The sequence below is a fragment of the Aphelocoma coerulescens genome, chromosome 34 (genome assembly GCF_041296385.1).
Source record: "Aphelocoma coerulescens isolate FSJ_1873_10779 chromosome 34, UR_Acoe_1.0, whole genome shotgun sequence".
Taxonomy (NCBI): Eukaryota; Metazoa; Chordata; class Aves; order Passeriformes; family Corvidae; genus Aphelocoma; species Aphelocoma coerulescens.
The window spans coordinates 635,185-663,094 of NC_091045.1; the positions used below are offsets into that span (position 1 = coordinate 635,185).

Sequence of the window (27,910 nt, forward strand, 5' to 3'; positions counted from 1 at the left end):
CAGTCCCTCCCAGCGCCCCCAGTCCCCCCCAGTGCCCCCAGTTAGAAGCCCTGGCTGCAGCAGTGTGGGGTGACACGGGGCTCTCCTTGTCCCCCTGGTTCCCCCAGTGCCCCCGGTTCCCCCAGTGCCCCCAGTGAGAAGCCCTGGCTGCGGCAGTGTGGGTGGTGCGGGGCTCTCCTTGTCCTCCTTGTCCTCCTGGTTCCCCCCAGTGCCCCCCAGTCCCTCCCAGTGCCCCCAGTGAGAAGCCCTGGATGTGGCAGTGTGGGCTGACACCGGGCTCTCCTTGTCCCCCCTGTCCCCCCAGTGCCCCCAGTGCCCCCAGTGCCCCCAGTGCCCCCGGTCCCTCCCAGTGCCCCCAGTTAGAAGCCCTGGATGTGGCTATGTGGGTGACATGGGGCTCTCCTTGTCTCCCTGGTTCCCCCCAGTCCCTCCCAGTCCCTCCCAGTGCCCCCAGTGAGAAGCCCTGGCTGCAGCAGTGTGGGGTGACACGGGGCTCTCCTTGTCCCCCTGGTTCCCCCTTGTCCCCCCTTGTCCCCCCTTGTCCCCCTTGTCCCCCCAGTGCCCCCAGTCCCCCCAGTTAGAAGCCCTGGCTGCGTCAGTGTGGGGTGACACGGGGCTCTCCTCGTCCCCCAGTTCCCCCGGTGCCCCCCAGTCCCTCCCAGTCCCCCCCAGTGCCCCCAGTTAGAAGCCCTGGATGTGGCAGTAGGCCTCCAGGCTGGCGAAGAGGACGTAGAGGAGCCAGAGGAGCAGGAAGAGCCCGGCCGTGAGCACTTTGGGGGCGCGGGGCCCCCCCAGCTCGCCCCCGATGGGCGCCCGGCGCCGGTAGAGCAGGACCCCGATGGCGAGGAAGGCGAAGATGGTGAACAGGGTGACGGGGAAGGCCAAGGTCCCCGGGGGGACGCGGAAGGGACGTCCCTGCGCCGCCCAGTACACGGCGGCCACCGACCAGGCCAGGCCCAGCCCCAGGAAGACGTTGACGGCGTTGGAGCCGGTGACGTTCCCGATGGACGCGTCGGCGCACGGGTCCTGCAGCGCGGCCACGCGGCTGGCGAACGTGTCTGTGGGCACGGGGACACGGCTGGGGACACGCGGGGGGCACCGGGGGCATCCAGGGCTTCGGGGGGGCAGCGGGATGTGGGGAACGCCGGGGACATTGGTGGCGTTGGGGACGTTGGGAGCACGGGGGATGCCGGGGTCGGTGGGGCCTTTGAGAGTCCTGGGGACGTCAGCAGCGTTGGGGACATCAGGGATGGCATCGGCCGAGTCCTCAAGTCCTGGGGTTCCTGTCCCTTGTCCTGTTCCTTATCCCACCCCGTTGTCCCCATGGTGTCCCCAATGTCCCCACAGTGTGTGTCCACAGTGTCCCCACGGCATCCCCAGTGTCCCCATGGTGTCCCCAATGTCCCAAATGTCTCCATGGTGTCCCCACAATGTCCCCATGGTGTCCCCAATGTCCCCACAGTGTCCCCAGTGTCCCCATGGTGTCCCCACAGTGTCCCCATGATGTCCCCACGGTGTCCCCACGATGTCCCCATGATGTCCCCAATGTCCCCATGGTGTCCCCAGTGTCCCTACAGTGTCCCCATGATGTCCCCATGGTGTCCCCAATGTCCCCGTGGTGTCCCCAATGTCCCCGTGGTGTCCCCAGTGTCCCCACAGTGTCCCCATGATGTCCCCATGGTGTCCCCATGATGTCCCCATGGTGTCCCCAATGTCCCCACAGTGTCCCCATGATGTCCCCACAGTGTCCCCATGATGTCCCCATGGTGTCCCCAATGTCCCCATGGTGTCCCCAGTGTCCCTCACCGGGGATGGAGGTGCCGAGGGCGACGAAGACGACGGCGTTGACGGAGTCCTTGAGGCCGAGGGTGCAGCCGAAGTGGGCGGCGAGGTCGCCAATGAGGGCGGTGAGGAGGGCGAGGAGGAGGATGGAGACGCCGAAGGCCGCCCAGCCCCCCAGCAGCGCCGTGGGGGGGACGCAGGCGAACAGAACCTTCCAGAACACGGTCAGGAAATGCATCACGTAATCGAAGCACGACGGCAGCCGCTCCTCACGGCCCTCGTCGTCCTCGTCCTCGTCACCTGCGGGGCACAGCGGGGTCACGGGGGCACCGCGGCCGGGGGGCTCCCAGGGGTGGCCAAAGGGTGCTGGCACCAGGGAGTGGCCGATTGCTGAGGTCACCAGGGTGGTGCTGGGTGACACCAGGGTGGGGGTCCCGGGGTGGCGGCACCAAGGTGGTGGCCAAAGGGTGGGCACTGGGGACCCTGAGAGGACCCTGGGGACACCAAGGGGATGCCAAGGACACCCTGGGGACCCTCTGCCACCGGCGCTGATGGTGAGCCTGAGGACCCTGGGGATGGTGGGGGGACCCCGTGGCCGCTCAGGGGACACCCTAGGGACCCTGGGGACACCCCGGGGACCCCTCGGGGACCCCGGGGCCACCTGCGCTGACGGTGATGGCCTCCAGGAACTGCTCGCGCCACGAGTGGGTGCCGATGACGGTGGCCAGGTTGGTTTTCTTCATCAGCTTGTCCACCGTGTTCTGGGGACATCGGGGGCACGGGGGGGTCAGGCCGCGTCCCCCTGCGCCCCCCGCCCCCCCCCCCGCGTCCCCCACGCCACCTTGAAGTCGTAGGACTCCTCGATGACCACCTCGAGGCGCCGGTTGTCGCCCAGCACGGGCTTGCCCATGTCGGCGATGCGCCGCGCCTCCTCCTCCTCGGCCGACAGCTGCCGCTCCCCGTCCCCTGCGGGGACACGCCGGGGACGTCACCGGGGGCCCGCGGCGGGGGCGTGGCACGGCCATGGGGACACGGCGTGGGCACGGGACGCAACGGGAGGACACGGGGTGGGCACGTGGCATGAGGTCACGGGGACATGGCACGGGGACACAATGTGGGGACACAACATGGGGACATGGCATGGTCACGGGAATGTGACCCAAGGTCATGGGGACACGGGGACAACGTGTGGGGATGTTGTGTGGCCATTGAAGGGACGTGGGGACACAAGGTGGGGACACAAGGTGAGGTCGTGGCGTGGCCACGGGGACACATCAGGGGAACATGGGACCATGATGTGGGGACATGACGGGGGCATGGGGACGTGGCATGAGGACACGGTGTGGGGACACGGCGACATACACGGTCATGGGGACATCCATGGTCATGGGACGGGTCCGAGGCCGAGGCCGAAGGCTCCTACCTTGGGCGAGCAGAAGAGCTGAGGAGAGAGGGGAGGGACAGCGGTGAGACCCCCGTGACCCCGCAGTGACCCCGCAGTGACCCTGCAGTGACCCCGCGGTGTCCCCATACCTGAGATGCCGCGCTTGAGCCAGCGCGGCGTCCCCAGCTCGATGAAGAAATTCTCCTTCTTCTCGTACTCCTCGTCATCCACGATCTTCACCTGCAGCGTCTTCCTGGGGTGGGACACAGGGCACTCTCAGCATCAGGGTCATCATCGTCATCATCATCGTCATTGTCCTCATCGTCACCACCATCATCATCATCATCTTCCATCATCCATCCTCATCATCCTCATCATCATCGTCACCATCATCCTCATCATCGTCACCACCATCGTCATCATCATCATCTTCCATCATCCATCGTCATCATCACCATCCATCTCCGTCCAGCCATCCATCGCCACCATCGTCATCGTCCATCTCCATCCATCACCACCATCATCCATTCTTCCTCTTCCATTTCCATCCATCCATTTATCCGTGGTCCATTCTTCATCCACCTGTGTCCCTCACCATCCATCCATCCATCCATCTGTCCATCCATCCATCCATCCATCCATCCATCCATCCTCTTCCATCTCCATCCATCCTTGATCCATCCTTGTCCTTCCCCTTCATCCATCCCTCCATCCACCCATCCATCCATCTGGTTCATCCATCCATCCATCCACCCATCCCTCCATCCATCCATCCATCCATCCATGTATCCATCCATCCATCCATCCATCCATCCATCCATCATCCATCCATCCATCCATCCATCCATCCATCCATCCATCCATCCATCCATCCATCCATCCATCCCTCCATCCATCCATCCATCCCTCCATCCATCCATCCCTCCATCCACCCATCCATCCATCCGTCCATCCATCCATCCATCCATCCATCATCCATCCCTCCATCCATCCATCCCTCCATCCACCCATCCATCCATCCGTCCATCCATCCACCCATCCATCCTCTTCCATCTCCATCCATCCTTGATCCATCCTTGTCCTTCACCTTCATCCACCCATCCTCTTCCTCTTCCACCTCCACCCACGCATCCATCCGTGATCCATGCCCCATCCACCCGCTCCCACCACCCTCCTCCTCTTCCCCCCAGCCCCCCGTGCCCCCCGGCCCCTCACGCCGTCTCGTCGTTGCGGAACTCCAGCTCCCCGCTGGCGTCCTCGTAGTCGACGCCTCCTCCGCGCGCCGTCCCCTCCACGGTGCGGAAGGGCACCATGACGGTGCCCCGGGCGCCGGAGCTGCGCACCACCGTCACCTCCACGTGGCCCTGGCACTCGCTGACGCGCACCGAGCGCTCGCGGAAGCCGAAGATGCCGGCGTGGTCGTCGTCCAGGATGGTCACCGTGGCCACCAGCGGCGCCACCAGCTTGCCCTTGGGGTGGTCGTCGGAGTCGGCCTCGAACATGCCCTCGGCGTCGCCCACGCGCAGGTTCAGCAGCCGCACGAAGAAGTGCTCGTCCTCCTCGAAGATGTCGTCGTCGATGATGCCGATGGCCAGCTCCTTGCGCGTCTCGCCCGGCTTGAAGATCAGGGTGCCCTCGCTGTACTCGTAGTCCGAGCCCGCCTTGGCCGAGCCGTCCTCGGTGCGGAAGTCCACGTAGAAGGTGTGGTTGGCGCCCAGGCCCTGCTGGCAGGCCACGGCCAGCGTCACCGAGCCGCAGTTCTCCAGGCAGTGGTACAGGCACGGCTCGAAGAAGATGCGGCTGCAGGCCTCGTCCTCCTCGTCGTCCTCGTCGTCCTCGCCGGGCAGGGCGGGCGAGCGCCGCGCCGCCTCGGCCGCGTGCTTCTTCAGCACGTTGCCGGCGCCGGTCATGAGCCGCGTGGCCTGGATGCGATAGAAGGCGCGGCTCTTCTGCTGGTGCACCAGTGCCATGTAGTTGGCGGCGTCCAGCAGCTGCTCCAGCTCCTTCTCCGGGTGCTTCTGCTTCAGGTCCTTGAGGATCTGGATCACCTCGCGCCGGCTCTCATCCAGCTCCTTCTCCTCGGGCGTGGGCGAGGGCGAGGCGGCGCCGGGCTCGGGCTCGGGCAGCGCCGGGAAGCCGCCGTCGGCCTCCAGGTCCTTGGGCGGGCGCTCGGCCTCGGTGCCGATGATGATGCCGCTGCGCGGGTCGGCGCGGTAGCGCTTGTAGACGTACTTGTAGAAGAGCAGGCGCTTGTCGGCCGCCCAGGCGAAGACCACGCAGGCCGGGAAGAAGAGCAGCGTGAGGAAGGCCTCCCACACCTGCACCACGCCCGGCGTGATGACGGCCAGGATGAGGTAGAGCCAGATGTAGGCGAAGATGCTCCAGGAGGCCGTGACGAAGAAGACGCGCAGGTGCTTGATGCGGCGGCTCTCGCCCGCCGGGATGGCGTACACGCACACGGCGATCACCACGAACATGTTGAAGGCGGCGCTGCCCACGATGGTGCCCGGGCCCAGCTCGCCGGCCTGGAAGCGGTGGCCGCACACCTCGATGAGCGACAGGAGGATCTCGGGCGCCGACGAGCCCAGCGCCATCAGCGTCAGGTTGGACACGGTCTCGTTCCAGATGCGCACGGTGCCCACGCTGGTCTCGCCGTTGGCCTTGGTGACCGTGATCTCCTTCTCGCGCGACGTGATCACCTCGATGGACGCCATGAAGCGGTCGGCGATGATGGACACGCCCAGGAACAGGTACATCATGGCCACGAAGTAGACGATGGCGCGCGCGGCCTTGTCCCCGGCCGCCGGCTCGTCCGGCTGCCACACGGGCAGGAGGACGCCGGGCTGGCACCGCGCCGAGCCCCGGCACGTCCCGTTGGGGCCGTCGGCCGCGGCCCCGCAGCCCCGCGGGCTCAGCAGCAGCCAGGCCGCCAGCGCCGGGCCCAGCGCCGCCATGGCGCCCCTGGAGGAGCCTGAGGGGAGAGAGGACGCAGGGGTGTGGGATCGGGGATCGGGGATGTGGGGTCAGGGGTGTGGGATCGGGGATCGGGGATGTGGGGTCAGGGGTGTGGGATCGGGGACCAGGGATGTGGGATCCAGGGTGTGGGATTGGGGATCGGGGATCAGGGATGTGGGGATGAGATCGGGGATGTGGGGTCAGGGGTGTAGGATTGGGGACCAGGGATTGGGGATGGGATCGGGGATGTGGGGATGGGATATGGGATGTGGGGTCAGGGGTGTGGGATTGGGGATCAGGGATGTGGGGTCAGGGGTGTGGGATCGGGGACCAGGGATGTGGGGATGGGATTGGGGATGTGGGATCCAGGGTGTGGGGATGGGATGTGGGGATGGGATCAGGGATGTGGGGTCAGGGGTGTGGGGTCAGGGGTGTGGGATCGGGGATCAGGGATTGGGGATGTGGGGTCAGGGGTGTGGGGTCAGGGGTGTGGGATCGGGGATCAGGGACTGGGGATCAGGGATGTGGGATCGGGGATGTGGCGATGGGATCAGGGATCGGGGATGTGAGATTGGGCATATGGGGATGAGATTTGGGAATTGGGGTCAGGGATGTGGGATATGGGATTGGGGATATGGGGTACGGGGTATGGGATACGGGATATGAGATGTGTGATCAGGGATATGGGGGCTGGGATGTGGGGCTGGATACGGGGTTGGGATCTAGGGTTGCGATGGGGGGCTGGGATATGGGCCTGGGATATGGGGTTGGGATGGATCCATAGGGCTGAGGTGTGGGGCTGGGGTGTGGCAATGGATCAGGGATATGGGGCTGGGATGTGACGTTCGGATGGATCCATGGGGCGGGGATGGATCCGTGGGTCGGGGATGGATCCGTGGGTCAGGTTTGGATCCATGGGTCAGGTTTGGATCTGTGGGGCGGGGTTGGATCCGTGGGTCGGGGATGGATCCGTGGGGCGGGGATGGATCCGTGGGTCAGGTTTGGATCCGTGGGGCGGGGATGGATCCGTGGGTCAGGTTTGGATCCATGGGTCAGGTTTGGATCTGTGGGGCGGGGTTGGATCCGTGGGTCAGGTTTGGATCCATGGGTCAGGTTTGGATCCGGGGGGGTTTCGGGTGCGGGGGCGGCTCTGGCTCCTCCTTGGCAACTGTGCGGTTTCCATGGAAACGGGGATGGAGGGGGGAGGGAGGGGAGGAGGGACCCCAAATCCGGCCGGGGGAGGAGGGGCCGCCCCACGGATCCAATCCTGACCCACAGATCCAACCCTGACCCCCGGATCCATCCCGGCCCCACGGATCCATCCCAGCCCCACAGATCCAACCCTGACCCCCGGATCCATCCCAGCCCCACAGATCCATCCCTGATACCCGGATCCATCCTGGCCCCACAGATCCATCCCTGATACCCGGATCCATCCCGGCCCCACAGATCCATCCCTGATACCCGGATCCATCCCGGCCCCACAGATCCATCCCTGATACCCGGATCCATCCCGGCCCCACGGATCCATCCCTGACCCCCGGATCCATCCCTGCTCCACGGATCCATCCCTGATCCCTGGATCCATCCCTGCCCCACGGATCCATCCCTGATCCCCGGATCCAATCCTGCCCCACAGATCCAACCCTGACCCCCGGATCCATCCCAGCCCCACGGATCCATCCCTGACCCCTGGATCCAACCCTGACCCCCGGATCCATCCCCGCCCCACAGATCCAACCCTGACCCCTGGATCCATCCCGGCCCCACAGATCCATCCCTGACCCCTGGATCCATCCCTGCCCCACGGATCCATCCCTGATCCCCGGATCCATCCCGGCCCCACGGATCCATCCCTGACCCCCAGATCCATCCCGGCCCCACGGATCCATCCCCGACACACGGATCCATCCCTGCCCCACGGATCCATCTCTGACCCCCGGATCCATCCTGGCCCCACGGATCCATCCCTGATCCCCGGATCCATCCTGGCCCCACAGATCCATCTCTGACCCCTGGATCCATCCCCGCCCCACGGATCCATCCCCGCCCCATGGAGCAGGGAACGGGGGAGCCGTGGGGCAGCGCTGTGGGGCCGGGGGGGGACAGACACAGCTCCGCCCCACAGCCTCACCCCGGCCCCACAGCGCTGCCCCACAGCTCCGCCCCACAGCTCTGCCCCACAGCTCCGCCTCACAGCTCCGCCCCACAGCGCTGCCCCACAGCTCCGCCCCACAGCTCTGCCCCACAGCTCCGCCCCACAGCTCTGCCCCACAGCTCTGCCCCACAGCGCTGCCCCACAGCTCCGCCTCACAGCTCCGCCCCACAGCGCTGCCCCACAGCGCTGCCCCACAGCTCTGCCCCACAGCGCTGCCCCACAGCTCCGCCCCACAGCGCTGCCCCACAGCTCTGCCCCACAGCGCTGCCCCACAGCTCCGCCCCACAGTTCCGCCCCACTCCTCCCCCCCGCCCCCAGCGCTGCCCCACCCCCCCGCCCCATTCCCGCCCCAATTCCCCCCCCCTTAATGCAATTAACGCTCTTTAATGCCCCGCCGTTAATTAACCCCGGGACCCCCGCGGGGCCGCAGCCGTGGGGCCGGGGCCGGGATTTTCCCGAATCCCCGCGGATTTGCCCCAGTTTCCGGGGATTTTCCTTAATTCCCCAGGATTTTCCCAATTTTCGGGGATTTGCCCCCGGAACGAGGCCCCGCGATCCCGATTTTCCCAACCCCCCGGCCCCCCCCGAGCCCCCCATCCCGGGGGGGATGGATCCGGATGGTCCCAAATTCCTGGGAAATTCCCCAAAATTGCGACCTTTGGCCGCCAGAGACCCGAATTCCGCCGGGTTTTCCCTCAAAAGTGCGGAGTTTTTCCGGCGGATTTGAGAATCCGAGGATTTGGGGGGAAAAGCTGGGATTTAGGACAACGGCAAATCCGGGTTTTCCGAGGGGGATTCGGTGGGGGGGAAGGGGAGGGGGGGGTGGGGGAGGGGAAAAGGGGTTTGGGGGGAATTTGGGGGATTTTGGGGGGGAATTTCTGGGATTTTGTGAAGATTTGGGCAGAATTTGGGGGGAAATTCGCAGGAATTTGGGAGATTTCGGGGGGAGATTGGTAGGAATTGGGAGAATTCGGGAGATTTGAAGGAAATTCCGGGGAAATGTTGGGTTTTGGGGGGAATCCGAGGGGAATTTGGGGGGAATTTGAGGGAAATGGAGGAAATTTGGGGATTTTGGGGGGAGGGGTTTGCAGGATTTGGAGGAATTTGGGAGATTTGAAGGGATTCCAGGAAAATCGGGAGGATTTGGGGGAATTTTGGGGGGGATTTTGGGGGAATTTGGAGGGATCTGGGAAAATCTGGGAGAATTTTGGGGGGAATGTGGGGAAATTTCAGGAAAGCTGCAAGAATTGAGGGAATTTGGGCCAAAATGTGGGGAATTTGTGGGAAATGAGGGGGGGGAAATGTGGGAATTTGGGGAAAATGAGAGGGAATTTGGGGGAATTGGGGGAATGGGAGGGAATTTCAGGAATTTGGAGGGAGATGCGGGGAATTTGGGGGAATTCAGGGAAATGGGGGGGTTTTTGTGGGAATTCCAGGAAATCAGAGGGAATTTGGGAGAATTTGGGGGGGGGATTCCAGGAAAATGGGGAGAATTTCGGGAAAATTCGGGGAATCTGGGGGAATTCAGGGGAATTTTGAGGGAAAAGTGATGAAATTGGGGAGAATTTTGGGATCTTGAGCCCAAATGTGGGGGATTTGTGGGAATTTGGGGAGATTCAGGGAAATTCCGGGGAATTTGGGGAAAATGTGGGGAAATTTTAGGCCTTTGGGGGGGGGAAAATGAGGAATTTGGGAGGATTCGGGAGATTTGGGGAAAATCGTGGGGAATTTCAGGAATTCCAGGGAAATTGGGAGGGAAATCGAGGGAATTTGGGGGATTCGGCTGAATTTGAGGAAAATTCTGGGGAGATTCTGGGGAATTCTGGGATTATGGGAGGAAATCTGAGGAATTTCGGTGGAATCCGGGGGGGAGTCGGGGAAATTTGGGGGAATTTGGGGGAATTCGGGGGAAATGAGGGGAAAATTTGGGGAATTCGAGTGAATCCGGGGGGGATTTGGGGGAATTTCGAGGGGAAAATGGGGAATTTCGGGGCCATTCGGGGGAAAATCGGGGAAAAACATGGGGGAATCGGGGGAATTCCAGGAAATCCGGGGGGGATTTGGGGGAGATCAGGAAAAACGGGGGGGAATTGGGGGAAATCCGCGGGAATCGGGGGGAATTTCTGGGAATTCGGGCGGAATCGCTGCCCCCCCTCCCCCCCCCCCCCACCCACCTGTTCCCAGCCCGAATCTCGGGAAGATTTTTCCCAATTCCCGGCGATTTTTAGGGAATATCGGGGGGGCTCCGGGGGGGGCTCATCCCTCCCTGCCCCCCTCCCTGCCCCCCCAGTGGGAACGGCCCCCGCCCCCCCCCCCGAGCCCCCCACCCCAATTCCAGCGATTCTCCCCCAAACCCGGGGTGGGGGCGGGGCCGGGGGGGGGTCCCGGGGGTGGGGGATGGGCGGGGGGGGTCGAGGGGGGTTCGGGGGTCCCGGGGGGGTTTTGGGGAGCCCCCCCCTCCTCCTACCTGTTCCCCCCCGGGTCCGCTCCCGCCGCCGCCGCCGTTAAAGCTCCATTGGGGGGGGGGGAGGGGCGGAGCGCGGGGGGAGGGGCGGGAACGGCCCCGGCCCCGCCCCCACCCCGGGAACGCCCCCGGGACCCCCAAACCCCCCCCCCGGACCCCCCCAAAACTCCTTTGGGGACCCCCAGCCCCCCCCCCCGAGCACCACCCCCCAATCTGGGGGCTCCTCTCGTCCCCCCCTCCCCTCCCCCAAATTTGGGGGTCTCCGCCCCTTTTGGGGACCCCCAAACCCTCCCCAAATCCCCCCCGGACCCCCCCAGTTCCCCCTCGGGACCCCAAATTCCTCCCCAGGAACCTTTCGGGGACCCCAGAACCCCCCCGGGCCCCCCAAATCCCGCCCGGGGATTCCCAGGGATTCCGGGCACTCCGGGCGCGGTTTCGGGAAGGTTTTTATTGGGATTCCGGGGGGCTGGGGGGGCGCGGCCCCGCGCCCCGCTCTTCCTCGGACTCTTCCCGCTCTTCCTCGGCCTCTTCCCGCTCTTCCTCGGCCTCTTCCCGCTTTTCCAGCTGCTTTTCCCGGTTTTCCAGCTGCTTTTCCCGGTTTTCCAGCTCCCGCCGGAGCCGCTCCCGGAGCAGCCGCGCCGTCGGCTCCAGGCTGTGCTGGGGGGGCCAATTTGGGGGCGATTTTGGGGGGATGCCCCAAATTTTGGGACCCCCCCCCTTTCCCCCCCAAGAACAGCTGGGAGCAGCTCCGGGGCTTGGGAATCGCCGGGATGCGGCTGGAGCCGGGATTTGAGGAGAAAGGCTGGGATTTGGGGAAATCCTCGGGAATTTGGGGGAGACCGCTGGGATTTGGGGCTGGGGAGGCGCCCAAATTTTGGGGAAGCTCCGCCCCGCCCCCAAGTTTGGGATTCTCTCACAGCTGGAATTGGATCCAGGGGTTGGGAACGCCGGGAATGGGGGCGGGGACTCCGGATTTGGATGAAACCCTTGGAAATTTGGGGAAAACCTGGGGAATTTTGGGGGAAAAAAAACCCCCTGAATTTTGGGGGAATTCCTTGGGATTCGGGGGCGGGGACTCCCCAGAATTTTGGGACCCCCAGGTTCGCCCCCTCCCCCCTCACCTGGGGGTCAATCCGGGGGGGGCGGAGACCCCAAACCGTGGGGAAAAAAAAACCTGAAATCCGGGGAAAACCTCAGGGATTTCGGGGGAAATCCTTGGAATTTTAGGTCAGGGACCCCACGGGATTCTGGGCATGGAGACCCCAAAAGTTGAGGAGAACCCCTTGGACCTCGGGGAGAAGCTGCAGAACTTTGGGGGGAAATCTCTGGGATGGGGAACTGCCCGAAAACGCGGGAATTGCCCGAAAACGCGGGAACTGCCCAAAAACGCGGGAATTGCCCGAAAACGCGGGAATTTCCCCCAAAGCGGGAGCCCCTGACCTGCAGCACGTGCAGCCCCCCCAGGCAGACGACGGCGATTTCCCGCAGCCCATCCCCCGTCAGGTCCAGCGGCTCCAGCGCCAGAAGGGGGGAGGGGAAGCGCCGGGCCCAGAGCGGCCGGAATTGCCCGGACCCGCCGGAATTGGCCCCGAAATATTTGTAACACAGCAGCTCCTGGGAAAAACGGGGAATTTTGGGGGGGAAACGGGGGAATTTGGGAGAAAACGGGGGAATTTGGGGGGAAACGGGGGAATTTGGGAGAAAACGGGGGAATTTGGGGGGGAAATGGGGAATTTGGGGGGAAACGGGGGAATTTGGGGGGGAAACGGGGGAATTTGGGGGGGAAATGGGGAATTTGGGGGGAAACGGGGGAATTTGGGGGGAAAACGGGGGGATTTGGGGGGGAAACGGGGGAATTTTGGGGGAAAACAGGGGAATTTGGAGGGAAAATGGGGAATTTGGGGGGAAATGGGGAATTTGGGGGGAAAATGGGGAATTTGGGGGAAAACGGGGGGATTTGGGGGGGAAACGGGGGAATTTTGGGGGAAAACGGGAATTTGGGGGGAAAATGGGGAATTTGGGGGGAAAACGGGGGAATTTGGGGGAAACGGGGGAATTTTGGGGGAAAACGTGGAATTTGGGGAAAACGGGGGAATTTGGGGGGAAAACGGGAGAATTTGGGGGGAAAATGGGGGAATTTGGGGTAAAACAGGGAATTTTGGGGGAAAATGGGGGAATTTTGGGGAAAACGGGGAATTTTGGGGGAAAACGGGAGTTTCAGGGATTTTGGGGGAGATTCGGGAGGATTGGGGAAATCTGGGGGGAATGTCGAGAATTTGGTGGGATCGGCGGGAAAGCGACGGGAATTCGGGGGAAATCCGTGTGAATTGGGGGAAAATTGGAGAAAAAGTGGGGGAAACTCGGGGGAAACGGTGGGAATTTGGGGGGAAATGTGGGAATTTGGGGGGAGTGTTGGGAATTCGGGGAGAATGGGGGGAATTTGGGGGGAATGTTGGGAGAATTTGGGGAGAAATGTTGGGAATTTGGGGGAAATGTTGGGAATTTGGGGAGAACGGTGGGAATTTGGGGGAAATGTTGGGAATTCGGGGGGAATGGGGGGAATTCAGGGGGAATGCTGGGAATTTTGGGGGAATGTTGGGAATTCAGTGGAAATGTTGGGAATTTGGAGAGAGATGTTGGGAATTTGGGGAGAAATGTTGGGAATTTTGGGGAAATGTTGGGAATTTGGAGAGAAATGTTGGGAATTTTGGGGAGGAATGTTGGGAATTTTATGGAAATGTTGGGAAATCAGGGGGAATGTTGGGAATTCAGTGGAAATGTTGGGAATTTGGAGAGAAATGTTGGGAATTTTGAGGAGGAATGTTGGGAATTTTATGGCAATGTTGGGAATTTGGGGGCAGGGCTGGGAATTTTATGGCAATGTTGGGAATTCGGGGGCAGGGCTGGGCCCCCGGGGTGGATCCCTTTTCCGGGACGGCCGCGGCGTTGCCGGGATCCCCACCTGGCCGTAGGTGCCGAGCAGGATCTCGGCGGCGCCGTCGAAGTCGACGTCGGTGACTTTGGCGCAGACGACGGCGTCGGAGCCGGAGCTCCCCGGCAGCTCCAGCGGCTCCGCCAGGCCCCGCCGCAGGATCCGCCTGGGGCCGCCAGAATTCCCGCAGCTCCCCAGGAATCCCCGAGTTCCCCAAAAATCCCCGCGGCTCCCAAGCGTTTCCCCCCATTTTCGGCCGTTCCCACGCCCGGAACGAGGCCCCGGAATTCCGATTTTCCCAACCCCCCCCCAGCCCCCCTTGAGCCCCCCCCGCCGAGGGGGGATGGATCCGGGTGATCCCAAATTCCTGGGAAATTCCCCACAATTGCCATTTTTGGCCGCCAGAGACCCGAATTCCGCCGGGTTTTCCCTCAAAAGTGCGGAGCTTTTCCGGTGGATTTGAGAATCCGAGGATTTGGGGGGAAAAGCTGGGATTTGGGACAACGGCAAATCCAGGTTTTCCGAGGGGGATTCGGTGGGGGGGGGATTTTTGGGGGGATTTGGTGGGGGTTTCAGGGGAAATCCGCAGGAATTTGGGGGATTTTTGGGAATGCCGGGGCTCACCGATAAACCACGGCCGCCTCCAGGGCGCTGCTCACCAGGAGGCTCCAGCGATCCTCGGGATCCTCTGCGGGGAGGGGAATCCCACGGGAAAAGCGGGAGCTCAGGGGGGATTTTGGGGCGGATCCGGGGTTTTCCCCGGGTTCTCCCGGGTTTTCCCGGGTTTTCCCTCACCGTGGGGCTCCGGGGGCAGCGGGAAGAGCAGCACGGTGGAGATGGGCCCGTCCAGCTGCACGCTCCAGCTCTGCAGCACCGCTGCTGGTCCCGGGGGGGGAAAAGCGGGAATGGGGCCGGGAATTGGGGCTGGGATGGCCCCGGGATGCCCCAAACCCCCGCCCTGGATCCATCCCGGTGGGACAAACTGGGATGGGAGAGGGGATTGGGGGAATCCCTGGTGGGAGTTGTGGGGTTTCCCAGGGAAAAGCGGGAACGGGGCCGGGATGGATCCAGGAGCTGCCCTTGGGTCGCCCTGGCCCCGCTCCCAGCTGGATCCCGGCGGGACAATGGGATACACTGGGATGGGGGAGGGGCTGGGGGGGCGTTCCCGGCGGGAATTCCCGGTGGGAATGGGGGAAGGGGGGATTTGGGCACCTCGGGAGTCCTGGTCCACGCGCGCCACGCGCACGAAGCCGCTCTGGCAGCCCAGGGCCGAGAGGCGATGGCCGGAGCCGGGCACGGGCTGGACATCGAGCCACAGGACACTGGAGAGGGAAACCGGGAACGAGGGCGGGGAGAAAGGGGAAAAGTGAGAGGAGAAGGGGGGAAAACGGAGGGAAATCGGGGAAAAGATGGGAAAATCCAGGGAAAATCCAGGGAAAATCCAGGGCAAATCCAGGGAAAATGGGGAAAATCCAGGGAAATTGGGGAAAAGATGGGAAAATCCAGGGAAAATGGGGAAAATCCAGGGAAAACCAGGGGAAATCCGGGAAAATACAGGAAAAATGGGGGAAAAACAGGAAAATAGGGGAAAACGGGGAGAAAAGGGGAGAAAAAGCAGGGAAAAATCAGAAAAATGGGAAAATTGGGAAAAACGGGGGAAAATCAGGGAAAAAATGGGAAAACCAGGGAAAATCCAAGGAAAATGGGGAAAAACGGGGGAAAAGGGGGGAAAATCAGGGAAAAAACGGGAAAACCAGGGAAAATCCAAGGAAAATGGGGAAAAGATGGGAAAATCCAGGGGAAACCAGGGGAAAAACCAGGAAAATGGGGGGAAAGCAGGGAAAAGAGGGGAGAAAAAGCAGGGAAAAATCAGAAAAATGGGGAAAAAGTGGGAAAAGCAGGGAAAATCCGAGGGAAACGGGGCAAGCGGAGGAAAAGGGGGGCAGAGGGGCCGTACTTGCTGGGAACGTCCTGGAGCTCTGGGAAGAGCAGCTGGACCGGCTGCTCCTCAAACTGGTGCGAGCCGGGATTCTGGGAACAGAGGGGAGGGGGGGGTTGGGGGCTCACAGCCCTGGAAAGGCGAATTTGGGGCTTCCTGGGTGCATTTGGGGGGGATTTGGGGGATTTTAGGGTCTCACCTCCCGGTACAGGTGGATCCCAGCTGGATTTGGGGGGGATTTCAGGGGATTTTTGGGATTTTGGGGGTTTTTAGGGTCTCACCTCCCGGTACAGGTGGATCCCAGCCCGATTTAGGGGGGATTTCAGGATTTTTTTGGGATTTTGGGGGTTTTTAGGGTCTCACCTCCTGGTCCAGGTGGAATTTGGGGGTTCCCAGGTGGATTTGGGGGATTTGGGGGGGATTTGGGGCTCTCACCTCCCGGTACAGGTGGATCCCAGCCGGATTTGGGGGGGATTTTTGGGATTTTGGGGTTTTTAGGCTCTCACCTCCCGGTACAGGTGGATGCCGGGGTCGTTCCCGCTCAGCAGGAACACCGTCTCCAGGCGCTCCCCCACCCGGACCCTGCGCATTCGGGGCCGTTTCAGGCCATGCCGGGGCTTGGGGGGGGATTTGGGGGCATTTTGGGGGATTTTGGGGGGTTTTGGGGGCACTCACTGGGCGTGGCACAGCTGGAAGGGGGTGAAGCGAAGCTCCAGGTTCAGGCAACTTTCTGGGGGAGAAAAGTGGGGCCAGGAGCCCTTTTTGGGGGGTCCTGAACCCATTTCGGGGTCCCAGCCCCGTTTCGAGGTCCCAGCCCCGTTTTTGGGGGTCCCAGCCCCATTTTTGGGGTCCCAGCCCCATTTTTGGGGGTCCCAGCCCCATTTTCAGGGTCCCAGCCCCATTTTTGGGGATCCCAGCCCTATTTTAGGGGGTCCCAGCCCCGTTTTTGGGGTCCCAGCCCCATTTTTGGGGGTCCCAACCCCGTTTTGGGGGTCCCAGCCCCATTTTTGGGGTCACTCACGGGCCACGGAGTCGAGGTCGAACTCGCAGCCGGGCTCGTAGTCGCAGTAAATGTTCAGGAAGGGGCTGGGCTTGTCCCCCGAGTCCTGGGGGGGCCCAGAGCACCCTGAGACTCCCTGAGACCCCCCCAGAGCCCCCCAGAACACCCTGAGACCTCCTGAGATCCCCCCAAAACACCCTGAGACCCCCCCAGAACCCCCCAGAGCACCCTGAGACCCCCCCCGAGACCCCCCGTGACCCCCCCCAGGACCCCCTGAGGCCCCCCAACCACCCCGGGACCCCTCGAGACCCCCCTTGGCCCCCCCAAAATCCCCTCCGAGACCCCCCGGGCCCCCCCGGCCCCCCCACCTTGATGAAGGTGATGCCGACGACGAGGCCGCGCTGGGGGGGGGATTTGGGGAAGGAATCGATGGAGACGATTTCGGCATCCACTGAGGGGGGAGGGGCGCTCAGGGGGGGCGGGGACCCCCCCGGGACCCCCCCCAAAATCCACCGGGAGCTCCCCCAACCCCCCCCAATCCACCCCAGGCCCCTCCCCGTGACCCTTCACGACCCCCGGGATCCCCCAGTCCCCTCTGCGATCCCCAAATCCCCCCCACATCCCCCTGAGACTCCCCAGGATCCCCTCAGACCCCCCCAGCCCCCTCTGAGACCCCCAAATCCCCCCCAAATCGCCCCCATATCCCCCTGAGACCCCCCCAGGATCCCCTCAGATCCCCCCCAAACCCCCCCAGCCCCCTCTGAGACCCCCAAATCCCCCCCAAGTCGCCCCCATATCCCCCTGAGACCCCCCCAGGATCCCCTCAGATCCCCCCCAAACCCCCCCAGTCCCCTCTGAGACCCCCAAATCTCCCCCAAATCCCCCCCAGATCCCCCCCAGACCCCCCTAAATCCCCCCCAGGACCTCTCAGACCCCCCCAGATCCCCCTGAGACCCCCCAGGATCCCCTCAGACCCCCCCCCAAACCCCCCCAGCCCCCTCTGAGACCCCCAAATCCCCCCCAGATCCCCCCCAAATCCCCCCCAGGACCCCCTGAGACTCCCCCAGACCCCCCCAGATCCCCCCCCGGACCCCCGACCCGCCCCGGTCCCGGTACCGGGGATGTAGGTGAACTGCATCTCGCGGGCCAGGGGCCGCAGGCGGGGCCGCAGCTGCAGGTACCGGAACAGCAGCACCTTCCCCTTGAGCGCGGCCGCCAGGAGCCCCCCGGGGCCCCCCCCGGGCCCCCCCCCGGGCCCCGCCAGCGCCGTCAGCCCGTACACGTTACTCTGCGAGCCCAGCCGGCTGAAACTGTCCTCGACCAGCGGGCAGCGGCCCCACGGAGACATCGCGGGGCCGGGGATGAACCGGGAATGAACCGGGAATGAACCGGGAGCGGGGCCGGCACCGGGAACGGGCACCGGGACAGGCACCGCCCGGGGCAGCCCCCCGGGAGCGCCGCGCAGGGGGCCTTGCGGGGAGGGGGCGCGCGGCGGTGACGTCACGGAGAGGCGCCGGGAGGGTTGCGGTGGGGGCGTGGCCATCGCTGGGAGGGCGGGGCTTGAAGCGATGGCCACGCCCAGATGGGCGGGGCCGGGGCGGAGCGCGGCTGAGGCGGATGGGGGGGATCTGGGGGGATCTGGGGGGGCTTTGGGGGATCTGGGGGGGCTTTGGGGGGATTTGGGGGATCTAGGGGGGATCTGGGGGGATTTGGGGGATCTGGGGGGGATCTGGGGGGGATCTGGGGGGGCTTTGGGGGATCTGGGGGGATTTGGGGGGGATCTGGGGGGGCTTTGGGGGATCTGGGGGGGATCTGGGGGGGCTTTGGGGGGATTCGGGGGATCTAGGGGGGATCTGAGGGGGCCCAGGGGGAATTTGGGGGTCAGGGAGGGGCTCGGGGGAGGGCCAAGAGGGGCTTCGGGGAGGTTCTGGGGGGCTCAAGGGGGGGGTTTTGGGGTCCATTTCTTGGGGGAAGGGGATAATCCCATCCCCCTTTCCCTGGAAAACCGGGGGGAATCCCAACAAAGCAGGAAAAGGCCAAATCCCGACTCCCGTTAAATATTTTATTCGATCGGGCTTAGGCACGGACGGGGCGGGGGGGAAGCGGCGGCTGCGGATCCCGGGGGTGGTGCGGATCCCGGGGGTCCCGGGGCTGGTGCGGATCCCGGGGGTCCCGGGGGTCAGCGCAGATCCTCCTCCTCGCCCCGGATCGTCCTCTTGATGCGCAGCAGCGCCGTGGTGAGCCACGGGTCCAGGCGCGAGACCGCGTCGAACTCCTTCACCTGCGGCAGCGACCGCGGCGGCTCAGGGGCCATCGGGGGCCATCGGGGCAGTTTGGGGTGGTTTGGGGCAGGTCGGGACAGTTTGGGGTGGTTTGGGGCGGTTCAGGGTGGTTTGGTGTGGTTCGGGGTGGTTTGGGGTGGTTCAGGGTGGTTTGGGGCAGTTTGGGGCAGTTTGGGGCGGTTCAGGGTGGTTTGGGGCAGGTCGGGGCAGTTTGGGCCAGTTTGGGGCGGTTCAGGGTGGTTTGGGGTGGTTTGGGGTGGTTCGGGGTGGTTTGGGGCAGTTTGGGGCAGTTTGGGGCGGTTCAGGGTGGTTTGGGGCGGTTTGGGGCGGGTCAGGGGGAATCAGGGAAATTGGGTGAGATTGGGGAAAATTGGAGGGGTTTGGTCAAATCTGGGGGAGAAATGGGGGAATTCGGGGTGAATTTGAGGGAGGATTTGGGGAGGGATTTGAGGAGGGACTTGGGGTGGATTTGGGGTGAAATCGGGGAGATTTGAGAGAGGATTTGGGGGGGATTTGGGGTCGGATGTGAGGTGCTTGTGGGGAGGATCTGGGGGGATTTGGGGCTCCCCACGTACGGCATCGGTGAAGGCGTCGACGTTCTGCTCCTCGTGCGCTTCCAGGAGTTTCTGGGGAGGAAGAGGAGGAGGAGGAGGAGGAGGAGGAGGAGGAGGAGGAGGAGGAAGGGGAGGCTCCCCCTGCTCCCCCCGGGCTGCAGGGAGCGGATCTGGGACGGTCCCGGCCCCGATCCTGGTGGAGGAGGAGGAGGAGGGAGGGGAGGAAGGCTGACCTTGACCAGTTTGCATTCCCGGGAGTCGGAGAAGGCCGGGAACATCTCCTCGTACCTCTGCACGGCCAGCTGGGAACGGGAACGGGAGCGGGAGCGGGAACGGGGACAGGGATGGGGTGTGAGGGGAGGGAGAGGCAAAGGGGAAAAATGGGAAAAACCAGGGGAGACCCTCGGGCCCTCCCATCCCAATTCCCCATTCCCATCTCACGTTCCCATTCCCAATCCCCCATTCCCACATTCCCATTCCCGTATTCCCACATTTCCATACCCGGACATTGAGCATGTCCATGGAGAAGAGGCAGAGGGCCCCATTCCTGTTCCCAATCCCCCATTCCCAATCCCCCATTCCCATTCCCAATCCCCCCAATCCCCCATTCCCAATCCCCCATTCCCATTCCCCCATTCCCAATCCCCCATTCCCATTCCCAATCCCCAATCCCCCATTCCCAATCCCCCATTCCCATTCCCAATCCCCAATCCCCCATTCCCAATCCCCCATTCCCATTCCCAATCCCCCAATCCCCCATTCCCAATCCCCCATTCCCATTCCCAATCCCCAATCCCCCATTCCCAATCCCCCATTCCCAATCCCCCAATCCCCCATTCACAATCCCCCATTCCCAATCCCCCATTCCCAATCCCCAATCCCCCATTCCCGTACCCGGGCGTTGAGCATGTCCACGCAGAAGTGGCAGAGCGCGGCGCGGAAGAAATGCTCCTTGGCGCTGTACTTGAGCAGGGGGCTGTCCATGGCCACCGCCCCCACCTGGAATTCCGGCGTTCCCGGGAATCCCGCGGCCACTGGGGCCGGGGCATCCCGGGGATTGGGGGTGGAGGGAGCCCCGGGATCGGGGATTTGGGGAGATTTGGGGGGATTTGGGAGAGGAGGAGGAGGAGGAAATGAGGGGGAAAAGGGAAAAAAGAGGAGGAGGAAGAAGAGAGAAATAAAAGGAAGGAAAAGGAGGAGAGAGAGGAGGAAAAGGGGAAAGGGAAAAGGGAAAAGGGAAAAGAAAAAGGGGAAAGGGGAAAGGGAAGGGAGGAAGAGGAGGAGGAGGAGGAGGGGGCCGAAGGCCAGACCTGCTCGTAGATGTCGATGGCGCGCGGGAACTGCTCGAGCTGCGCCGCGTACGCGGCCACCTTCAGCAGGCACTTGTTGGCCGAGCTGGGAACCGGGAACACGGGATAGCCCGGCCCCGGAAAACCCCAAATCCCAACATCCCAGCCCAAACCCCAGAAATCCCTCCCCAAATCCCAAAATCCCAGCCCAAACCCCAGAAATCCCTCCCCAAATCCCAAAATCCCACCCCAAACCCCAGAAATCCCTCCCCAAATCCCAAAATCCCTCCCCAAATCCCAAAATCCCAGCCCAAATCCCAGAACCCCTCCCCAAACCCCCCAAATCCCCCCAGACCCTCCCCAGCCACCGGGATCCACCGGGATCGGCCGGGGAGGATGAGGAGGATGAGGAAGGACCAGGAACCGCCCCCGGATGGGAATTTGGGGCCAGGTCTGGGGATCCGTTGGGATTCGGGGCCGGGATCGCCGGGATCCCTCGGGATCCAGTACCTGGTGGATTCCTCCCCTTTGTAGTAATCGGCCGCCTGCTCGTAGTGGGCGATGGCCTGGGGGGAAAAACGGGAAAAAACGGGATCAAATCCCGAAAATCGTATGTGAGATCACCCAAGAGCACGATGGAAAGGGAAAAATCCTGGGAAAACCAGGGAAAAACTGGGGAAAACCTGGGAAAAACGGGGGAAAACCTGGGAAAAACCTGGGAAAAAATGGGGAAAACCTTGGGAAAAAATGGGGAAAACCTGGGAAAACCTGGGAAAAACCTGAGAAAAACTGGGAAACCAGGAAAAACCTTGGGAAAATGGAAGTGCTTCAAGCAAAATACAGAAAAATCTCCAATTCCAGCCTTTTCCCAGGTTTTTACAGATCTATCCACCCTTTTCCCAGGTTTTTATGGATTTATCCGCCCTTTTCCCGGGTTTCTCGGGGAATTAATGAGGAATCCGTGAGCAAAGCTGGGTTTGAGGAGCGAAAATGAGGGAAAAACCTGGGAAAAGTGGGATGAGAATCCAAGGGATGGGAGAGAGGGGCTGGAATGAGGGAGGGGATGGGAGGAGGGATTGGGATCAGGGATGAAACCACGGAATTCCCCAAATGTGGGCAAAACTCCAGGAAAATGGGGATAGAAGAGGGATGAAACTGCCAGAAATGGGGATTAAAATCCACGGGAATGGCCCAGAATTCCAAGGCAAAAAATAAATAGGAACAAAGTCGAGAAGGTGGAGGGATAAACCGGGATCAAATGGGATAAACCGGGATCATATGGGATCAAAACACCCAGAATTCCCAGACAAACTCCGTTGGTTCAGGAATAATTCCATAAATCCCCGAATTTTCCATCCCCGCCCCTCCCCCGCCGCTCCCGGTGTCCATTCCCGGTTTCCTGCGGCTCCGGCCGCCCCCGCTCCATCTGCTCCCGCCGGGATGGGGCCGGGCTGGGCACAGCTCCTGGAAAAATCCCAAATTCCCGGAAAAATCCCGCCCTCCTCCTTTCCCAGGCCGGTTTCCCAGCGTTTCCCAGGGGAATGTGGGGACTCTCCTGGATTTTGGGGAGTTCTCTCCTTCAGGGCGAATCCCTGCGGAAAATCCCGGCTTTGGAACCCTTCCCGATCATTCCCGGGTTATTCCCGGGATTCCTCCAGGGCTGGGGAAAGAAATCCTAAAACATCTGGGAATTGAGCTTGGAACCCCCTGGAACCCCCTGGGATCCTCTCCAAGATCCCCACGGAAGGGAATTCCACAAAATCCCTTTTCTCCCTCTTTTTTCCCGCCCGGGATGATCCGGATTCACCCCCCCACCCCACCCCAGGGAAGGGGAAAAATCCGGGATTCGGGGCGATTCCCGCGGGGTTCTGCGGGATGGGGAGGGGAGGAGGGCCCCGGAATTCCCGGGATTTTCCGGGATTTACCTTCTCGATGTCCACCAGCTCGGCCTCGTAGATCTCGGCGATGGCGACGTGGTGCCGGGCGGCGATGGTGAAACGGCCCTGGGAGAGCGGGAACGGCCGGGGAATAACGGGAACAGCCCGGGAAAAACGGGAACGGCCCGGGAATAACGGGAACGGCCCGGGAATAACAGGAACAGCCCGGGAAAAATGGGAACAGCCCGGGGAAAACGGGAATGGCCCGGGGAAAAATGGGAATATCCCGGGAAAAACGGCCCTGGGAGAGTGGGAACAGCCCGGGAATAACGGGAATGGCCTGGGAAAAATGGGAATATCCCAAGAAAAACAGCCCTGGGAGAGCGGGAACAGCCCGGGAATAACGGGAACAGCCCGGGAAAAACGGCCCAGGGAGAGCGGGAACGGCAGCCTGGGATAACGGGATCAGCCCAGGGGATAACGGGATCAGCCCAGGGGAAAACGGGATAATCCCAGATAAAAATGGGAAAACCCTGAGGGAGAAGCACCCCAGGATGATCCCGAGGGATCTGGAGCCCCCGGCCCCGGGAAGGAAACGGCCCCAGATCCCAAATCCTGGCGCAGCTGCGGGCGGGAAGCCCGGGAGCGCCTCACCATGTCCGTGTAGATCTCGATGGCGCGGAGCAGGCAGTTCACAGCCTCTGGAAAACGGGGAAAAGCGGGAATGGGGCGGGAACGGCGCCCAAAGCCTCGGGATCGGAGCCCAAACCCTCGGGATCATCCCTGGAGTTTTTAGGGATGGGACCCCCCAGGTTTCAGGGATCAGCCCCAGGATCCTTGGGATCAGAGCCCCCAAACCTTTGGGATCAAAACCCCGAATTCCAGGACTGGATATTCCCAAAGCTTCGGGATCAAAGCCCCAAATCCTTGGGATGGGCCCTGGATTCCCGGGATTGCCCCCGACTTCCTGATGTTTCCGGGAGCAGAGGCGGCGGGGTCGGGATGGGATCCCCGACCCTCAGGATCGCAATCCCGGATTTCCAAAGCGCAGCCTCAGTTCCCAAAATCTCGGTGCCTTCAGGGATCTCCCCCCCTTTCCTCGGGAATTCCAACCCCCTCCAAGCGAATCCCGAGACCTTCCAGGAAGTTTTCCCATTTCCAGGCAGGAAAATCAGGATAAAAACATTCCCGGATTCGGCAAAAATCTCCAGGAGATGAAAATTCCCGTTTTTTATTGGGCTCAGGTTGTTCTGTTATCCCTGAAAACCACCCCAAAAACCGGGAATGCCTCGGGGAGCAGGCGGGGATGGGACATCCCCAGGCGTTTTCATCCCGAAAATCCACCCAAAACTCCGGAATTTCCACCCCTCCCCCCCCCCCCCACATTCGGAGCCGCTTCCAGCGGAAGCCAAAACCCCAGGAATTCCACCCAAAGCTGGGCTCCATCTGCTCGGCTCCGGGGGATCCCTGCCGAGGGGGGGCGGGGAGCGAATCCCGCCCCCGGAATTCCGGCTGGAGCCCAAGAACGGCCGGAAAAGTGGGAAAGGAGCCCCCTCCCCTCCCCCCACCTGGCACAAATTCCATGGGACGAGGCCAAAACCCCGGAGATTTGGGGAATTTTCGGGATTTTCGTGGCTTTGGTCGCCGTGCCGGAGGCAGGATCCACCGGGATTGCGATGGGAATGCGGAGCCTTCCCCGCGGATCCGACCTTCCAAGGGCTGGGGGGGTCTTTAGGGGAGCTTTGGGGGAACTTGGGGGGATTTGGGGGCATTTTGGGGCAATTCCGGGAAATTTTGAGGGATTTTGGGGAATTTGTGGCTCCTGGGGCCGGGCCGGAGCCGGAACCCTCTGGAATTCCGATGGGAACCGGGAGCCTTTCCCTGGGGATCCCGTTTTTTAGGGGTTTGGGGGGGTTTCTGTGGGATTTTATCGGGATTTTCCGGGGTTTCCAGCCCCCCACATCGCCCCCGGACACAAAAACCCGCGGGAATCCCCCGAATTCCCGGAATTCCCACTCCCCACCCTGCGGATCGGCCCTGCTGGGCTCCGAGGGGGATTTTACTGGGATTTGACGGGATTTCCGTGGGATTTTCCAGGATTCCCAGCCCCCTCCCCCGTGCCAGCCCCCAAACCCCCCCGAGACCCCCGAATTCCCGGAATTCCTGGAATTCCCGCTGCCTACCCTGCGAATCCGCCTTCTTGGTGTTTTAGGGGGATTTTAATGGGAACTAATGGGATCTTAATGGGAATTAATGGGATTTTAACGGAATTTGACAGGACTTTAGCCGGATTAGACAGAATTTAATGGGAATTAACAGGATTTTACTGGGAATTAATGGAGTTTCACGGGATTTGGCTGGATTTTTGTGGGAATTAATGGGGCTTCACGGAACTTGGCCGGATTTTTGTGTGATTCAGCAGAAATTTTGTGGGATTTGGCCGGATTTCCGCGGGATTTTCCAGGATTCCCAGCCCCTACGTCACCGCCACCCCCAGAGCTCCCCCAGAGCCCCCCGAATTCCCGGAATTCCCGCGATTCCCGCCGCCTACCCTGCGGATCCGCCTTCTTGAAGGCGTTCCCGGCGTCCACGAAGTTGGAGGCGGCGTCGTGTTTGCTCTGGAGCTGCAGCTGCAGCTGCGCCGCGCGGGAGAAGGCGCTGCCGGCCGCTGCGGGGAGCGGGAAACCGGGAATGGCACCGGGAAACGGGGAATGGCACCGGGAATGGCACCAGGAAACTGGGAATGGCACCGGGAAACTGGGAATGGCACCGGGAATGGCACCGGGAAACTGGGAATGGCACCGGGAATGGGGACGGGAAACCGGGAATGGCACCAGAAATGGCACTGGGAATGGGGACGGGAATGGGGACGGGAATGAAACTGGGAATGGCACCGGGAATGGGGACAGGAATGGGGCTGGGAATGAAACCGGGAATGGCACCGGGAACGAAACCGGGACACCAGGAACAGCACCGGGAAACAGGGAATGCCACTGGGAATGAAACCAGGAACGAAACTGGGAAACCGGGAATAGCACCGGGAATGGCACCAGGAAACCAGGAATGGCGCTGGGAACAGCGCCGAGAACGGCACCGGGAATGAAACTGGGAATTAAACTGGGAAACAGGGAACAACGATGGGACACCAGGAATGGCACCGGGACACTGGGAAACAGGGAATGGCACTGGGAATGGCACCGGGACACCGGGAATGGCACCGGGACACCGGGAATGGCACCGGGACACCGGGAATGGGAGAGGGGAATGGCACCGGGACAGCCCTGCACAGCAGAACGTGCTGCCGGTCACTGCAGGAAACCGGGAATGGGGCCGGGAATGGGGCTGGGAATGGCACCAGAATTCCCAGGTTCCCACTCCAAGAAAGGGTCAGGGATGGGGCCGGGGTTCCCGGGGTTCCCGGGGTTCCCTCTCCTCCGGGGGGTCAGGACGGGGTCAGGACGGGGTCGGGACGGGGTCGGGACGGGGATGGGGACGGGGTCAGGACGGGGTCAGGACGGGGTCGGGACGCACCGCTCCAGTTCTTGGCCATCTTGAACATGTTGGCGGCGCGGGCGTAGCACTCGCAGGCCTCCTCCAGGCGGGAAGAGCCCCTGGGAACGCGGGATTGGGGGGGAAAAGGGGAATGGGGAGGATCTGTGAGCATTTAAAGGCATTTGGGACGGGAAGGAGGGGGGATTCAGGGGGAAACAGAGGGAATGCGGGAAACTCCGGGGATAAAGAGGGAGTTGGAGCAGGAATTCCCCTCCCAGTGCCCCAAAACCCCCTCAGAGCCCCCCATCCCTCTCCCCCTGCTCCAAAACCCCCTCAGAGCCCCCCATCCCTCTCCCCCTGCTCCAAAACCCCCTCAGAGCCCCCCATCCCTCTCCCCCTGCCCCAAAACCCCCTCAGAGCCCCCCATCCCTCTCCCCCTGCCCCAAAACGCCCTCAGAGCCCCCCGTCCCCCTCCCCTCTCCCCTCTTCCCCCTCAGAACTCCCCAAATTCCCGCCCTCTCCTCCCCCCGCCGCCATGACACCCCCTCCCCAACCCTCCCTCAGGCCTCCCCCGGGCCCCCCTCGCCCTCCGCGGCCCCGCCGCTCCCCCCGCGCCGCTCGCACGCACCCGAAGAGGCCGCCGAAGAAGGACTGAGCCCCCCGGACCTTCCTGTCGGCCTCGCTCAGGAGCCGCTGCGCCTCCGCCTCCTTCCCCGCCGCCGCCATGACAGCCCCGCCACACCCCACGTGACCCCCGCACCGCGCCACGTGACCGGGAGCGCCCCCCGGGCGCGACCGCTTCGCCGCGCCGCCCTCTGGCGGCTCGGAGGACTGGACACCGGCGTGTGGGCGCGGTTTATGCAAATAAGGGATCGCCCCCGGGCTGTTGAGAGGCCAATGTCGAGGGCGCGGTTTATGGTAATTAACAGCGGTGAGGGCGTGGTGTATGCAAATCAGGGCTCCGGATTACCCCTGGTTTGTGATGGGGCGTGGTTTATGCAAAGGAGAGTCCCGGGGCTGGCGCGCTGCGCCTTGGGGCGTGGTTTATGCTAATTTAGAGATCGCGAGGCGTGGTTTATGCTAATGAGCGCTCCCTCGGGGGGGCTTGGCTGCTGAGGCGCCAGCGCGGGGGCGTGTCTATTCTAATGCCTGTCCGGGGGCGCGGTTTATGCTAATTAATTCCTCTCCGTTGCTTTCTGCGGGGGCCGCAGGGCCGGGGGGGGTCCCGTTAAACCCCCCCGTACCCCCCTTTCCCCGCCACGTCCCCCCTCAGCCCCGTTTTGTCCCCGCCGAGCCCCGGCGGCGCGGCGGCCGCGATCAGGCAGCGCCGCGAACCCCTAAGCGGCGGGGCCCGGCGGGGTCCTGGCGGCGGCGCCCGTGCGGGGGCGCCTGGGAGACCCCGCGCCGGGCGCCGCTCAGGCCTCACGGTGAGTCCGCCACAAAAAGCACCGAATTCGCCCCAAATCGCGGCCCTGTCGCGACAGGCGGCGGCGACACGGCGGCCGCGCGCCCCCCCCGCGGCCGGGAACCCCCCCGCGGCCCCGGCGCGCCCCCCCCGCGCGCTTTGGGGGGGCCGGGGCCCGAAAAGGGGGGGCGGGGCCCCTCCCCCCCGCTCCGAACTGCCCCGAATGGGCCCAAAACTGAGGGGGGCGGGGGGGGGAGGGGGCGCGGGGTGGGGCCTTCGGCCTCGGCCGCTTCCTCCTCCTCCCGCTGCTGCTCTTCCTCTTTTTCCTCTTCCTCGTCTTCCTCCTCCTCCTCTTTCTCCCGCTCTTCCTCAGCGACTCCGCCACGGAGCTGCCCCG

General features: G+C 63.0%; 3 protein-coding genes across 10 annotated transcripts; all 3 read right to left on the minus strand.

The window, feature by feature from the left end:
• Positions 1 to 681: 681 nt before the first annotated feature.
• Positions 682 to 6,120, minus strand: SLC8A2 (solute carrier family 8 member A2). Of its 7 annotated transcripts, none has more exons than XM_068998332.1 (7): positions 4,382 to 6,120; positions 3,316 to 3,419; positions 3,206 to 3,223; positions 2,624 to 2,748; positions 2,444 to 2,543; positions 1,807 to 2,082; positions 682 to 1,058 (listed from the first exon to the last, which is right to left on the minus strand). In XM_068998332.1, exons 1-7 carry the CDS (start codon positions 6,118 to 6,120, stop codon positions 682 to 684), a joined length of 2,739 nt encoding a protein of 912 aa, XP_068854433.1. The 7 variants fall into 7 exon arrangements, with proteins under 7 accessions (XP_068854433.1, XP_068854436.1, XP_068854437.1 ...); XM_068998335.1 differs by having other exon boundaries at positions 2,441 to 2,543; positions 4,382 to 5,940; XM_068998336.1 differs by having other exon boundaries at positions 2,441 to 2,543; positions 3,298 to 3,419; positions 4,382 to 5,940.
• Positions 6,121 to 11,172: 5,052 nt separating this feature from the next.
• KPTN (kaptin, actin binding protein) lies at positions 11,173 to 18,105 on the minus strand. 2 transcript variants are annotated; one of them, XM_068998368.1, is made up of 12 exons: positions 17,731 to 18,105; positions 16,983 to 17,065; positions 16,636 to 16,720; positions 16,290 to 16,344; positions 16,121 to 16,196; positions 15,633 to 15,706; positions 14,888 to 14,997; positions 14,471 to 14,551; positions 14,300 to 14,363; positions 13,706 to 13,865; positions 12,184 to 12,357; positions 11,173 to 11,400 (listed from the first exon to the last, which is right to left on the minus strand). In XM_068998368.1, the coding sequence occupies exons 1-12, from the start codon at positions 17,960 to 17,962 to the stop codon at positions 11,191 to 11,193; spliced, it is 1,404 nt and encodes a 467-aa protein (XP_068854469.1). In that variant the 5' UTR covers positions 17,963 to 18,105; the 3' UTR covers positions 11,173 to 11,190. The 2 variants fall into 2 exon arrangements, with proteins under 2 accessions (XP_068854469.1, XP_068854468.1); XM_068998367.1 differs by having other exon boundaries at positions 13,706 to 13,841; positions 14,471 to 14,554.
• Positions 18,106 to 18,662: 557 nt separating this feature from the next.
• Positions 18,663 to 26,842, minus strand: NAPA (NSF attachment protein alpha). The gene is made up of 11 exons (XM_068998353.1): positions 26,737 to 26,842; positions 26,148 to 26,227; positions 25,168 to 25,284; positions 23,271 to 23,317; positions 22,665 to 22,742; positions 21,250 to 21,305; positions 20,761 to 20,845; positions 20,345 to 20,449; positions 19,684 to 19,752; positions 19,472 to 19,522; positions 18,663 to 18,895 (listed from the first exon to the last, which is right to left on the minus strand). The coding sequence occupies exons 1-11, from the start codon at positions 26,832 to 26,834 to the stop codon at positions 18,794 to 18,796; spliced, it is 888 nt and encodes a 295-aa protein (XP_068854454.1). The 5' UTR covers positions 26,835 to 26,842; the 3' UTR covers positions 18,663 to 18,793.
• Positions 26,843 to 27,910: the final 1,068 nt, after the last annotated feature.

Excerpts from the sequence above, each read along its gene's own strand:
- KPTN (XM_068998368.1), bottom strand. The coding sequence starts at position 17,962 with ATGTCTCCGTGGGGCCGCTGCCCGCTGGTCGAGGACAGTTTCAGCCGG. Across the intron at positions 16,721-16,982 it reads TCGGCATCACCTTCATCAAG|GACTCGGGGGACAAGCCCAG; the intron begins GTGGGGGGGCCG and ends GGGCCCCCCCAG. Across the intron at positions 15,707-16,120 it reads GCATCCACCTGTACCGGGAG|AATCCCGGCTCGCACCAGTT; the intron begins GTGAGAGCCTAA and ends CTCTGTTCCCAG.
- SLC8A2 (XM_068998332.1), bottom strand. The coding sequence starts at position 6,120 with ATGGCGGCGCTGGGCCCGGCGCTGGCGGCCTGGCTGCTGCTGAGCCCG. Across the intron at positions 3,420-4,381 it reads TTCCGCAACGACGAGACGGC|GAAGACGCTGCAGGTGAAGA; the intron begins GTGAGGGGCCGG and ends GTCCCACCCCAG. Across the intron at positions 2,083-2,443 it reads GGCCATCACCGTCAGCGCAG|GTGACGAGGACGAGGACGAC; the intron begins GTGGCCCCGGGG and ends TGTGCCCCGCAG.
- NAPA (XM_068998353.1), bottom strand. The coding sequence starts at position 26,834 with ATGGCGGCGGCGGGGAAGGAGGCGGAGGCGCAGCGGCTCCTGAGCGAG. Across the intron at positions 21,306-22,664 it reads AGCTGGTGGACATCGAGAAG|GCCATCGCCCACTACGAGCA; the intron begins GTAAATCCCGGA and ends TTTTCCCCCCAG. Across the intron at positions 18,896-19,471 it reads TCGACGCCTTCACCGATGCC|GTGAAGGAGTTCGACGCGGT; the intron begins GTACGTGGGGAG and ends TCGCTGCCGCAG.